The 14682-nt window shown below is 39.5% G+C and overlaps 1 protein-coding gene across 3 annotated transcripts in view; it reads left to right on the top strand.

Moving 5' to 3' along the window:
- Window positions 1-14682, top strand: part of ARHGAP10 (Rho GTPase activating protein 10) — a 152545-nt gene that overhangs the window by 34524 nt on the left and 103339 nt on the right. For all 3 annotated transcript variants that reach the window (XM_061441003.1, XM_061440995.1, XM_061440986.1), the window contains exons 2-3: window positions 8884-8979; window positions 9074-9135. In XM_061441003.1, the coding sequence (XP_061296987.1) occupies window positions 8884-8979; window positions 9074-9135 (158 nt within the window). The remainder of the gene's footprint in view (window positions 1-8883; window positions 8980-9073; window positions 9136-14682) is intronic.

The following is a 14682-nucleotide window of genomic DNA, read 5'->3' as shown; positions in this document are numbered from 1 at the left end:
GCTTTGATGGTATTTGATGGTACCAACTATTTTGGTATTGTGTATTCAGACTGTTGTTTCTGGATTGTTGTGGTTTTCTTTTGGGAACAGATTATATGCAGAACATTGATATCTCTCTTGCTGCTGTTTGATATGTGATAGAGGGAAACCTTTGCAGCAAATCCAGAACTGCTAGTTTTTATCTTTGGGATCCATGTGAATTTAATGGGATGCTGTCATAGTTTTCTGCATTGCAAATTTTGTTTTCTTACTCCTTGCTTTCTGATTTACTACTTCTTTTTATAGTAGACTTTTGGTCCATTTTGTTGCTGGAGACATGGAGATTGTAAGAATCAGGAATATGGCTATGATTCCTTTGAAGAAAATTATCTTTGTGTACTCCACAATAACTTCCATCGTGGTTGCCTGATCTTTCAGTAGACTCTGTAGGATACAGGTCTTAGGTCAGGATGGCTGCAGGAATGTTTCTCCCCCCCCCCCCCAAGAGCAGTGAGTTTATTGGCAGGGTTGTAGGGTCAGTGTTACAGCTTGTGTTTTTGTGTCATGAATTGTAACTGTGTTTCTGAAGAGCAGATCTGAAAGTTTCAGTCACCATCTGAGCTGGCAGAGGGGTGCATTTCTTGGTAAGAGATGCTCTGGGAGAGCCTTAATATCCGCTGATAAACTAAATGTGCTGTTTTGCCTGTGGTGCAAAGAGGGAAATGCCCTTGGCAGCGTGTAGGGTTGCTTTGCTGATTTCAAAAACCCAGCTAAAAAGGCAAGTAACTTGAGTCCAAGGAGGTGTGATGCAGCTGAGGGGTGGTACCAACATGTTTTGGCACTTTGGCCATACTCACATAAGATGCTATTTTGTGACATTTCATATGTAGTAACGAGCATGTAAATTAGTTGTTTCTTGGTGGGGGAACATGGAGTTTGTACCCTTCTACTTGCAAGGGTAGAAAGAGGAGACATGATTGAAGTCTGTTTTCACTGCAGAAGGTAGATATAATGTGTGTTTGATGTTATTTATGCATGCTTTCTGTAAGAGAAAACAATGGTTGGAGGTTACGGCAACTAATTTTACATATCTATGAAAGTAAGTGTACTCTGTCAAAATTTGGGAGCTTTCTTAACTTGCCTGTTTTGATTGATGTGGCAGATAGTGGCATTTAGACTATGGGATTAGGCATTTGAAAGAAGGAAAATCATAAAATGACGGAAGTAACCTATGAAGTATTTCTATGAAATATTATGAAATACTTTCTATTTCTATGTCTGTGAAATAGAAATCTTGCAAAAATAAGGTAGTTCTCTCTTTTAAGATGTGGGGAGGAGGTTAGAATATCTTTGTTGTACCATTTACATGTGGCTTGTTCAGGCTAAATAGCCTGTTCTTACTTGTCATGTGATTATGCCACAGCTAATGACCCCAGCGTGCACCCAGTCAGTTCCTAACAGAGGCACCATTCTGAAGAATGCACTGCCTCAATATTCAGTTTTCTCTCTTCCTAGATTGGGTGAGAAAAACATGCTTTTCTTTTTTGGCTTCTAGATGTTCACTTCCTGTTGCCATTAGTGGGGAGAGTTGTGACAAAATTTGGACTTCTAGTGTAACAGAAGACCATAATCAATTCCTATCTGTGATGAGTTAAAAAGAAGAATTCCATTAGAGATTAAGGTTCCTAAGGTGGTTATTTGTGTATTTACATATAAATTACCTTAGGGTTGTTTGGTTTTCATTTTTTTTCTTGAAATTTCCTTTTTTCTGTGTGATGCTGAAATGCAAAGAATGCAAAGCTTTTTTGTTTTGGAAACAAAACCCTATGTTAAAATTTGGAAGACATTTCCTAAAATGCTGCTGCTATTTGCTAGCTCTTCCTATTTTTTTGTTGTATGTTGAAAATTTAAACACTCATTGGTGTTTGCACATATGTGTAAACTATATAGAGTAATATTGTTGACACCAAATTTCTGAAGGTTTTTAGTACATAGTAAAACACATTGTAACTTTAGTACAGTTAGTGTAGATTTGTCTGAGACTTGAGTGTAGGAGTGTGGAGAGTGTGAAGCTGTGAACTGCTGGATGCTCTGGAGCTGCAGCTGGAAAGGTGCCTTTGGGCCTGTAGGAGCAGGATGCTGTGTTGCTAGTTGAATTAAACTGAAATGGCAAGATGTGGTGAGTTTTCTTACGTGTTTTAAGGGCATAGGGTGATCCAAATATGCTTACACTTTGTTATGCTGGGGCGAAGGGGGATATTGAGCAACTTGACAAGTCAGTAATGAGTGCATTTATAATCCTTATACTTAAATTTGCTAAGCTTTCAGAAACTCATGAGTTGCTATGGGTAACTTAATGTTGTCAAAACAGGAGTCCAGAAACCTTGTAGTCTTTGAAGTCTATTTCCATTCCGGCTTTCGAATGGAATGAATAACTATTTTAGCTTTATTTGTCATTTTTGTCTGTTCTGATGATTCCCCCTCCCCATTATACTTAGCAGATAAGAATAAGTAGTAAAAAGTTTATTTGGTTTCAGGGAGTTGGAACGGTCCCTGCTCTTAAGAATCTGCCACATGGCTTGCATCTGCTAAGTTGATAAATAAATACTGTTTATCCACCTTACTAAGGTAATAATTAAATCCTGTTCTCAGTGTCATGGATTATATTAGATTCATTGTTTACCTTACTGAAGGGGACACAGGAGAAACAGGGAGTTGCTTTTGTATGTGTTGAGGTGATAGGTGTTTCATATGAAGTGTCATATGAGTCCATACCACATCTCTTGGACAAACTATTTTGAGTACTCTTTTGCTCTGAAGCTGCTTCACTAGTTTGTGAAACTGAAACTGATGGCTGGGAAGAAGAGGGGAAGGGCTGGCTCTCACACAGCTTGTCCTTGCCTGTTTCATGTCTCTGTGTGGCTTGCCTGATCTTGGCCTACTGTGAGTTAAATGCATCAAGAAGTCTACTTATTAGTCCTTAATGTAGTAAGATCCTTGAAGACAAGCTTAGTAGTAAAATCTAAATATTGTTTTAACCTTTTAGGTTTTTGAGGAGAATGTTGTTGAATGAGACCAGAGCATTTTTAATCCGTGTTGAATGAAGCTGCTAGAAATCTGTCATTCCTTGAGCTTATTTTCCTCTATACAAATGCACGTAGTATGGGGAGTAAACAAAACAAATTAGAGATGTGTGCACATCTATGGGGATATGATATTATCAGCATTAATGAAACATGGTGGGATGGGTCCTGTGTTCCCATATGAAGGCAGGTTGAGAAAACTGGGGCTGTTAAACCTCGAGAAAGGAAGGCTGTGTGGAAACCTCATAGCAACTTTCCAGTATATGAAGAGGGCCTGCAAAGATGCTGGAGAGGGCCTCTTAATCAGGGACTGTAGTGATAGGAGAAGGGGTGATGGGTTCAAACTTACACAGGGGAAGTTCAGGCTAGATATAAGAAAATTCTTTACTGTGAGGGTAAGGCATTGGAATAGGTTGCCCAGAGAATTTGTGAATACTTCATCCTCGACAGTATTCAAGGCCAGGTTTGATGGGGCCTTGAGCAGCCTGGTCTAGTGGAAGGGGGTTGGAACTAAACAATCTTAAGATCCTTTTGAACGCAAACCATTCTGTGGTTCTGTATCTGTTAGTGTCGATAAGATTTGTAGTTAGGGGTAGGGAATAGCAATGTAGAATCATAGAATACTTAGGGTTGGAAAAGTTCATCTAGTTCCAACCCCCTGCCGTGGACAGGGACACCTAACACTAAACTGTCTCACCCAAGGCTCTGTCCAACCTGGCCTTGAACACTGCCAGGGATGGAGCATTCACAGCTTCCTTGGGCAGCCCATTCCAGTGCCTCACCACCCTAACAGTGAAGAACTTCCTCCTTATGTCCAATCTAAACTTCCCCTGTTTAAGTTTTAACCCATTACCTCTTGTCCTCTTACAGTCCCTGAGGAAAAGTCCTTCCCCAGCATCCCTATAGGCCCCCTTCAGATACTGGGAGGCTTCTATGAGGTCTCCACGCCACCTTCTCTTCTCCAGGCTGAACAGCCCCAACTTCCTCAGCCTGTCTTCATACGGGAGGTGCTCCAGTCCCCTGATCATCCTCGTGGCCCTTCTCTGGACTTGTTCCAACAGTTCCATGTCCTTTTTATGTTGAGGACACCAGAACTGTACACAGTACTCCAGGTGAGGTCTCATGAGAGCAGAGGAGAGGGGCAGAATCACCTTCAACCTGCTGGTCACGTTCCTTTTGATGCAGCCCAGGATATGGCTGGCTTTCTGGGCTGCAACCGCATATGGAAGCCAGCTCACGCTCATTTTCTCATCAACCAACACACGGAAGTCCTTCTCCGCAGGGCTGCTCTGAATCTCTTCTCTGCCCAACCTGTAGCTGTGCCTGGGATTGCTCTGACCCAAGGTGTAGGACCTTGTACTTGGCATGGTTAAACTTCATGAGGTTGGTACCAGCCCACCTCACAAGCATGTCAAGATCCCTCTGTATGGCATTCCTTCCCTCCAGCCTATCAACCGAACCGCGCAGCTTGGCGTCATCAGCAAACTTGCTGAGGGTGCACTCAATCCCACTGTCCATGTCAGCGACAAAGATGTTGAACAAGATCAGTCCCAGCACTGATCCCTGAATGTAAATCCAGTTCTTAAACAGTCATCACGATACAGTAAGTGTGGGACTTGGTATAGGAATCTGTATATTGCTGTAGAAAAATACTAACACTAATGCAAGAAGCTGTTACAAGCAGGTAATTCTCCTGTCATGCAAAAGCAATCTAGGCTTTGTGGGCGAGTGTTAGTTTAGGTAGCTAATGTGAAGTTAGTACTAATCTTGAAGAGAACAATTGGAGTCTGGTGCTGTGAGGGCTGGCCACCGCCTAGCAACTAATGGTGTTATGTTGGCTCGGCCCAAACTCAGATAAGGAATAACAATATTTTCCTCCAAATCCAAATGGAAAAATGTAGAGGTATTTGTGTGGGGCACCAGCTGTGCATCTGGCACAGGATGAACTGACAGGAGCCCTTGTTACCCAAGAGTTTCAGAGCAGAGCGGGGGAGCTGGCGACTGCTCCTGTTTCTTCTGGTGTGGTTTTTAAGTAGTTACATTCAAACATGAAAAAAGTACAGTTTACTGATATGAACTGTAACAAAGAAGAAAACTAAAAGCCCTGGTGTCCTTACGACCCTCCCTTCTCTCTTTGGAAATGTGCCTGTCTTTCTCTTCATTTTTTTTTTGGTCAAAATACTTAACAGATGCTTGGTTTCTTTTATTGTCTTAAGAAAGTGAGTCTTTGAAATAACTCTGCCTTAAGGGTTTGTCAGGATTATTCAGGAAAGAATGTTAGTGTTTGGCTGATACTTCCACGCTCTTTGATCTTGAATGCCCTTTTCCTCCCTTTAAGTTATAGTAGTAGCTTTCAACAAGCAACAACCCCATTACTGTTTCCTTAGCCTTTCTGTTTGGTGTTACTGTGTGGAATGTGGAGATTAAAGAGAATAAAATAATTATTTTCAGGCCTCCTAAGTTCTCACCGTGTTTTTTTTTCAGTAGGCTGCCATATTATTTGGATAATCAGTGTAACTGCTTGTGCTGTTTGATGCATACTGTACTCGTGTACTGTCTTACTCTGATGTATGTAGCTGGAATCTGTATATGTTTACAGTCTGTTATATAGCACATACTGGTGTTGCAAGCTTTAATGCTGATGTGGAACAATACTGGGATGTACCTGTCAGTGCCAGCTGACTAATTTTGCTGTAATAAAGCTCTTCTGACACAGAATGGAAGAAAGCCAAGTTAACACATACGAAATTTCTAGCTTAAGCAACAATGGTCAGCATTTAAATTATAACATAGTAGTAACAGCGGATAGTGCTTGTGATGACATCAGCATCTAGTTTGTTTTTGTAGAGTTTTATAAATGCTTAAAATTACGTGAATGTCTCTGTATGTATTGTAGGATACTTGGAATTTATCAGGGCAAAGGCTGGAGCAGTTTCATACTGTTTCCCCACAGCAGAAAGTTTGACTGCAGACCGTCCCGGGTTTGGCCATGGTTTGTCAGATGGCAAGAAAATCCAGCACAGGGCTGTATTGTCTTTTTGAGCCCAGACATCATCCTCATAATTTTTCTGGTGCAATAGCAAAACGAGTTTAGTACTCCTGCTCTGACCTTTGGGGAAAGTTTTCTTCCATTGTATACTTGATACTTAGTTTTGCCTCTTTTAGTTTAGCAGGAGGCAGACCAGAGGTTCTTCCATTCCTGTGCATAGCTGGGCACCAGTGGTTCTGCTGAGCAAGGTGTTGGTTTTGTGTTAGACCGGTGCTGTTTTGACATAGGGAATGGAAACAGTGTGTGACCTTAAATGTAAATTTAGCTAAATAAAACGAGACTGGTGGATGATACATAAATATTGGAGGATGAATCTTGTAGTTAACATCTGCTGAGTAAACAGGATTAAAAATCTATTTTGGCAACAGTTAGGACTCTGATCACAGCAGCAGTATGTTGAACCAAATGGCTATTCTTCCCCCAGTCAGGTTTCTTTCTTTCCAGTTACATCTTGCAACATGTGATTAGCTTTTATTGTTCCATTGACTTCTCACCTTTGTTGAAAGTGCCAAGTTCTTAAAATCTGTTGGAAAAGTTCTTCCTGTTTTGTTGTCTTACCTTCTAAGCCTTGGTTCAGTGTCCAGGTATTTAGTTTTTCTTGATCCATCAGATCGTTCATGTCCTAAACCCCAACCTCCTCCCACCCCCTGATGCTTTCCAGAATTTTCTGGAGCAGTTCCTCAACATTTCAGAGATGATTTGTGGAAGATGTTGCAAAAATTGACTGTCTTCATGGTTTTAATACAGGAACTTTTCAAATCTACCTTTAGTGTGTTAAACAGTCATTGCTTCCAAGCCTACCTTAATTAGCCTTCAGTCAGTCATTTCCAGTCCCTTAGCAGATTCAGTGGAGAGAAATGCATGGAAAGGTGTGTGTGTGTGTGCATGTGGTGCTGCGTTCCTTCTGTTAACATGTACCTTGCTCAGCAGTATTTGAATGCTTCACCCTACGTGTGGGAGAGAATGTAATAAACAATTCCTTCCTCTAGCGCGGGGCTAGCTCTCATGTGATAGGGCTTTGGCAGGGGATTATCAGATTGAGGAAAATTAAATAAGTTTTGTGAGATTATTGTTGGTATTATTTTTCCATAAATTTTCAGCCTTGTGTTATGACCTGGCTCACAAGTAAGCATAACATTAGATGTTTAAGGAACTTGTTCTTTTCCGTATTTAAGCCTTTCTCAGCTGGCAAAACTTGTTTCTTTTGCTGTCTGCTTTATGAACAGCCATTTAGCCCCCAAGACATTTGAGTTAAATACCCATGTTTCCATGGGAATTGTTACTTTTTTTTTATTTCCCTTCAACCTTCTCATCCTTCTTCCTTCAACCTTGTGCGGCATTCTGCTGCTTCATGTCTTGAAGAGTACATGTACAGACTTTAGAAGCAGTTGCAAAATGGAGGTGAGTACCTGGCAGCATGGCGTCACCACCATTTTACACAGAAGGAGAGGAAAGGACTAATGAGAAATGGGTGAAAAGAAAGGAATATGGAACAGCAATGAAGAGAAAGCATTTTTTTCATTTTAGGATGTGTATTGCTGTTTGTAGAGTATTTCTGAGTTACCCTTCTAAGTGGTTGAACTCAACTTCCAGTGCAGCATTATATGTTGAAGTTGTGCTTGATTATGACATGATAAAACATATGATGTGTGGGATGCAAGGTTGTTCTTTGAAAAAAAAAAACAAAACCACCAAACATCAAACAAAAGAAGAACAACAAAAAAAGCCCAAGTCTGTAGTCTCTTAGCTCCAGTTAATGTTAAAGAACAAAATGCTTAGCTCTTAAGAGTTGTTCTTAGCCCTTTAGAACTGCATGTGGTAAGAAAAAGATTATAGTTTAACTAAGTATTTCAAATTGTCCTCAACCTTGGCTAAGAACAAAAATGTGAGTAAAACCTTTACTGCTGGGTAGGAGTCTACCAGGACATGCATCCTTTTTTCCCACTGGGCAATTCTTTCTGGAACTCGTGACTCTCCCAGCCTGCATGTATCAGCACAACAGAGAAGTGTGTACACACTGCTTATTTTCAGCTTTAGACATCTTAATAAGGGTTTATAATGATGATATTGTGTATAATAATAGAGTCAGATCACTTCCTGAGGGATGCAAGAGTGCTGCCCTCTGACCCAGACAGTAGTAAGACTGTTGTCAGACAGTAGTAAGTAAAAATTGGGTTGAAGAAAATATGTTAGGAATATTACAAAATGGTTATTATACAAAAAATGATGTGCATTTAATTTAACTTTAGGCATAGTTTAACTCCGTGGATTTTCTATTTAGTTCCAGTGCAACAATTCTTTTAAATTTTAAGTATAAATGTTTCACTAGCAGAACTATAAATGTATAATACATAGAAAACCCTAAGATGTGTACTTTTGCTCATAAATATCCTAGTGAATTGAGGTTAGCAAAATAAGGCAACTGGCACAGCTTATTCTGAGTGGTGTTGTACCTAAAAACTTCTGTAGTTACAAATCTGTTCGTGTGGCCTGTGCCCTAAATTGTGGTATAGAGAAGCTTAAGCATAGGTCTAATACTGCACGTGATGACACTTGCTTTCTACTATATAGCCTTGTATAAAGAAATGTATGGAACAGATTCCCAGATGAGATCAGAAGAACATTAGACAATGTTGCTTGTCTTGTGATGTCCTTAGGCGAACTGGTGTTAAGAGTTTCTTGTCAGTGTTGATTATTCTAGTGGTAGGGATATCTTCCAGCATTCTTAAAATTATTTCCTAACCTTCAATCTGTGCTTTTTTTTTCTTGCAGACCTTTCAGCAGCCCAGAGAAAATTTGCCCATTCTCTAAGAGACTTTAAATTTGAATTCATTGGTGATGCAGAGACAGATGATGAAAGATACATAGGTAGGTAAGAAGTGACTAAAAGTGGCCATATGTTGCCATGCCATCCTGCAATGTGATTAAACTTACTTTTTTTTTTCCTGGTTTTGTATTACAGATGCATCACTACATGAGTTTTCAAACTTTTTAAAAAATCTGGAGGAACAAAGAGAAATTTTGGTGAGTTTTGCAAGAGGAATTTTAAGAAGCTCTGCACATAGCAAAGAATTAAGATGAAAGCTTTACAGTTGCTTACTGCTTTGTTAACCACCAAGATGCTGATATCAGTAACTTAACAGTAAAAGCTCTTGTTGTGCAGCCTGATTCTGTAGTCCAGGGTTACAGACAGCAGCTAGTTCCCATTAAAGAAGAAAGCTGTTATGGTAAGGATAGATAACAATGAGTTGGTTCAAAATGGCAGTGCCCTGATAAATTATGGCTGGAGTGCATGGGAAAACCATCGTAAGGTTGTTTACCATTTATAGTAAAGAGCAAGATGAGAGATTTAATACTGCAACAGGACACCCAAGGTTGGGAGGTTGGCCAAATTTGGATCCAGAATCTGTGTGGCTGCAGCTTCAACACTTAGGTGGATTTGAGATGCAGTCTGTTGGCTGGATGCAGTAGCAGACTTGCAAACCTTTTTATTTTTTTGTAGGTGAACTTTCTGGTGGAGGGTTGTATCTGCAGATACTTAGATGCTCTGTTGTCTAGAAGGGTGTGTACTTCATTAACATGCCTGTGATTGCTGCACATAAACTGTGCACTGAAAGCTCTGCAATATACCTTGTTATCTTAATTTCCTAGATTGTCCAGAATATGGGGTGTTCCTTTATGGATGGTACTATGGTCTTTCTCTCTAGTTGCATGCCTAGCTTTTAGAGGTACGAGTCATAGAGCAGATGATGTCTACCCGATTTTCTTCTGAGTGTGGTCAAACCCTCCCTCTAGGAAATGCTTTTAGATATGCCTAGATAGCAGTTACGTTCTTCAATATTTGCCATGTGATTTTTATCTTCCTGGAAGTCACTGACCACTTGGCATCCCTGAGAGAAAGTTGAGACTAATCTGTGTTCTACGCTCATCTCTGCCAGAAGCTGTGCCTGCAGTGTAGGAGTATGTAGATAAGTAAGAAAACTTGTGAAGAATTCTTTGTTCCAACACTTCTTTCTCTGGCAGTCCCAAGTCCAGTAGTAGTCATGGAGTCATGGTTCCTTAAGTGTGCTGTGTCATGTCCTGGTATGTTGTTCTGATCTGGAACCACATTTGAGTCAGAACTAGGATCTGTGTGGTTACTTGCACATTTCTGAAAAATTCTCTTTACACAGTAGAGGCAATTTTTAGGTATCTCGAGTTGTTTTGCTGAGTTGTAGGGATTTGCTCCTCCAGTATGTTTGAATGCTGCTTTTGTTTCTTGTAATTCTGAAGTATCGTCTTTATGCTGTTTTTTCCTGCCATCCATAGCTGTATATTATTGTAATGAAGTTGTGTACATCTAATTAGCGAAAGTGGAAGTCTTACAATGAAAAATACTTTATAGCCTGTCAGTTTTCCCTACATTTCCATACTATTTTTATTCTCAGTTTTTTGAGAGAAGTCGGCTTCAGGCCCTCAGAATTACGTGGCATGTTTCAGTGACTCTGTACATCTTCAGCAATGATAGCTTGCCAACCCAGTGGACAGTGCAGAATCCAGTGCTGTCTGTCTAATAAACCATTCCATTTTCTGATTGAATGCTACAAAATAGTATTATTTACTTTTTAGGATGATCATCTTACGTAGAAGACATTATCATACTAAAAGCTAATTAATATCAATTTCTCGATGAGAAAAGGGTGAAATGCAGTATTTGTTAGACAGTGACTGATTAAATCAAGGGAGCATACAATATGTGGGGCACATATTTAATTCCACATAGAAACAGAGTATATTCTCTGAGTTACCAGATGCGTGGCCTTTTCATTGCATATGTAGTCTAGCAAATGTTATGTGTAATTTATAGAGAGAGTTAAAGTAACAGTGGCCATAAAACACCCATTGTGTTCTGAATGGGTGTTTTAACAGTGCCATGAGCTCTAGGGATACTCCCACGGATATTATTAGGGCATGCTGCACTCACAGATGTTTGGAATCAGATCAAGGAACCAAAGAATTTCCATTAAGATGCAAAGTATATAGCAGGAATTTTTTTTTTTTTTCCGAAGCATTCAGCCTTCCTTAAGAATGCTTTTTACTGAGAATTTTTCCCCTTATTTTGAAGATGACCAGAAGGTTTCTGAATGCTCACTTCAGTTTCAGTGCAGAATTGCAGATAAGTGTCAGTCACATAAAGTAAAATTAAAGAAATCAATGAATATGACAATTTAAAGTTCTAGATATTTGAGAAAAGGTTTGGCTTGTTTTTTTCCAGAACCATATTGTAAATGAAACAAATTTGAAAGTAATGTTTATGGTGAATTCAGAGTCCATGAAACTTTTGTTTTAGTAAGTTCACTTAGATGTTGGAGTCTTGCACGTCATGGTTTTACTGTTTCTTCCATCTCCTTCAAAGGCTGCTGAGATTAAGTCCCAGCTGTCAAAGGGCTTATTGCTTGTGAAAAGGGAATACACTATTAATCCAAACATTTAACTGAAATTGTTATGGAGTGGCCAAGACAAAGACAGATTACATTTTTCCATTGCACTGTAGCTTGGTGACATTCCACAGGGCAGATAGGAAGTAGGTCACTTTGTCCTTGAAAATATGCTGGAAATTATTTTTTCGTGTTAAGGATGAATGAAGTTGTAGGACTTACATTCTGCTCCTTTGACACTGCAAAAGTGTTGTGGAAGTGCAAGGATGAAAGGGAATTTCACAAGGCTAGTAGGAAAAGGTTGGGGACATACAAGCACCAATGTGGCGATGCTAAGATGCTGGTCCCACTGCCTCACCATTATCCTGCTGACTAGGGAGAGCCTAAACCTCTCTCCCAGCCCCAGTTCTCCTGACATCAGAAGCAGGTTTGATTCTTGTGATAGACTCAGAACCACCGGCTTCTCTGGCTGCCCTCATTTAAGGCTATGGTGATGAGCAGCACAAGGCTACCTGGTAGGTACTAATTGCCTGTGGTTGTTATCCCTTTCCTCCTTCTTCGCCTTCCTTTTTACCACCTTCATACCTCCCTTCCTCTGTACCAGTCTTCTCCCAAAGGACCACCCTATCCCTAATTAGTTTTCCCCATTGATTCCAATCTTGCTAAATCATAATCAAATTTGATAGCGCTTGCACTGTTCCCTCAGTAATCTCAGCAGTGCTTGGCAGTACTGGTGCGGTCACCCTGATGTGCTGTTCGTTCATGCTTCCCCTCCTGGAGCTGCTTCCAGAGTTCAGCTGTTTCTCACATAACTCTCCCTTAACCACACTGGGAATTCAGTCATGGCGCTGTAGCTTTGAGTATCTCTCACAGTTATGGGCCGTGTCCAGCAATCATTTGGCAGCAGCCCTGCCAGAGGTGTGACATGTGACAGGATCAAGTATACTGAGATGATCACTGACAAGTGCTGGTCTAACCTATTCCTTAAAAAAGTTCCAAGAACAGGGATTTTTCCAGTTTTGCTGCAGTGTTTATTATTTTTTTAACCTGATATTCATTCTAAGTCTCATTTACTGCAAGTTAACCTGGGAACTTCTCTTCAGTAGTCATATTGTAAAGCTGATTGCTTTTTCTTCATAGTAGTACTTACACTGTTACCCTTTCAAAGTGGTGCTTTACATCTGTGTTTTTCCTTACTCAATCACACTGATTTTAGACCATCTCTCTTTCATGTCGAAACTGCTTTTAACCCTGCTTATGAAAGCACTGACATTTTCTCTTGGATTTATGTCACTTACCATGTATGTTAGTGTGGCGGAGTTACTGGTAAGCCACTCTGTAATTACTGCTAAAAATCGGATCATGCAAGAAATGGCTGTGGTTTCCTATATGATGCTTGAAATGTCCGCTTAGCTGAATGGGTATTTTTCGGGGTAGTTTTGCAACCAGAATGCTGTTTTCTCATTCTTCCTGTGGTTTATTTGTGAAGACTACGTTACCGCTTTTGCGAATGTCATATGGGTCAGCATCGAAGGCTTTGTTGTGATCAGCTACGGTGCTGATATCAAAAAGGAAACTAGATACTGTTCTTAACAAAGTTAAAGTAGCTTTTAACTCTCCATAGTGTGTTTGGCACTTCTGAGTATCACAGCTGCTATGTCTGATCTGTAACATTCTTAGTTCCTGCTTTCTCCTCCCTTTCTCACTTTTAAGTTGCTGCTGTGTTTGCTCTTCTACCATGCTCTGAGACCTTGCTGCCTCTCCCTTTAGTTTGCTTTGCTGAGTTCCTAAACTACTCTGAAGCAAAGCTTCCTCTGACTTGGATGCAAATAATTCTTCAGTAATATGATATAGGAATATATCTAATGATTCTTAAGAAATCCTTAGTCTCCTTAACATCCATTTTTTTTTCTCATTTTGTTAGATGGCTTGCTGTAATTAACTGCTTTTTTTTTTTCTCCTTTATGAAGATTATTAAAATCTAATGTAGTCTTACAGTCAATTGTTGGTTTGTTTTAACTCTCTAGTTAAATAATACTTTTATAGCTTCCTTCCTGTTTTTTGACATACATATGAAGAACCCCTTTTCTTTAGTGTTTCCTTTGTCTCTTGCCAAATAAAGCATGTTTTTGCCTTAATCTTCCTAACTTTGACCCTAAGTACTTGTGTATTTCCTTTCTACTCCATCACATTTCTCTTTGTCTAGGACTTTGGTTACAATTATATTCACCATTTTATATTTCCTGTCATTTCCCAAGGCCATATAAACTCACTAGCTTACTTTGATGTGGTCTCTTCTGTTTACTGCTACAGTTTTGGCACACTTTTATTCTTTTGGATACCTTCAGAAGATGCTATATAGCTCTTTCTTGAACTGCCCCCTCCTTTATTTTTTTTTTTCTCCCAAAAATTAAGACTACTGTTCTTACGCTGTATTTTAGCAGTCCTCAACTCCAAAAAATCCTTTTTCATTCTTGTCAGTTTAGCAGGTTGTCAGAATTAAATTCAAAATAAGATCTTTCTGTAAAGCAGAATTATTTCCAGCATCTATCAAGAACATGAGAAACTCTTTCTCTATGGATTTTTGAAGAAATATATTAGTGAAGTTACTATTTTATTCTTTTTTCCTGTTCTTCCTCTTAAAAGAAAAAAGAGGGGGAGAGGTTTCCCAGTTGTGGTTTCCCAAGTACAGAGAAGTCGTTAAGGTTCAAAGGCATACACTCACAAGGCTAAAGATAGAATTTCAATAATCCGTGCAAATATGTACATAGGCTTATTTATACTCTACCTTTTACAACGAGGTGTAAAAGTGCATGAGTGTTTGTTTCACATATTAAGTGCTCACTTAACATATAATATTTATGAATACCTTACTGTTAAATTTTGTTCAGTGACTCTTTGTATTATCTTACACTAGTTACTTCTGCTGTGAAGATGGTGGTACTGATTTTTCTAAGCTTTTCTTTGGTCCTCTGCACATGGGTATTTAAGGGTTCATAAATCTTAATCTATCTTCACGGTAATCTGAAGAAATCTGTGTGAAAGAGCAATCAGTTTACTCACAGATTTAGGGTTAAAAAAATCAATAATTTTGGATGCAAGATGTGTTCAAGGTCTATACAATAAGAGTTCAAGGCATTAGATAGTACTTTCT

Source organism: Pezoporus flaviventris, unplaced genomic scaffold (assembly GCF_033815535.1).
Source record: "Pezoporus flaviventris isolate CSIRO_AGI_PZ_B2104156 unplaced genomic scaffold, CSIRO_AGI_Pfla_v1 ptg000002l, whole genome shotgun sequence".
Classification (NCBI taxonomy): domain Eukaryota; kingdom Metazoa; phylum Chordata; class Aves; order Psittaciformes; family Psittacidae; genus Pezoporus; species Pezoporus flaviventris.
This window is presented reverse-complemented; position numbering and strand designations above follow the sequence as displayed.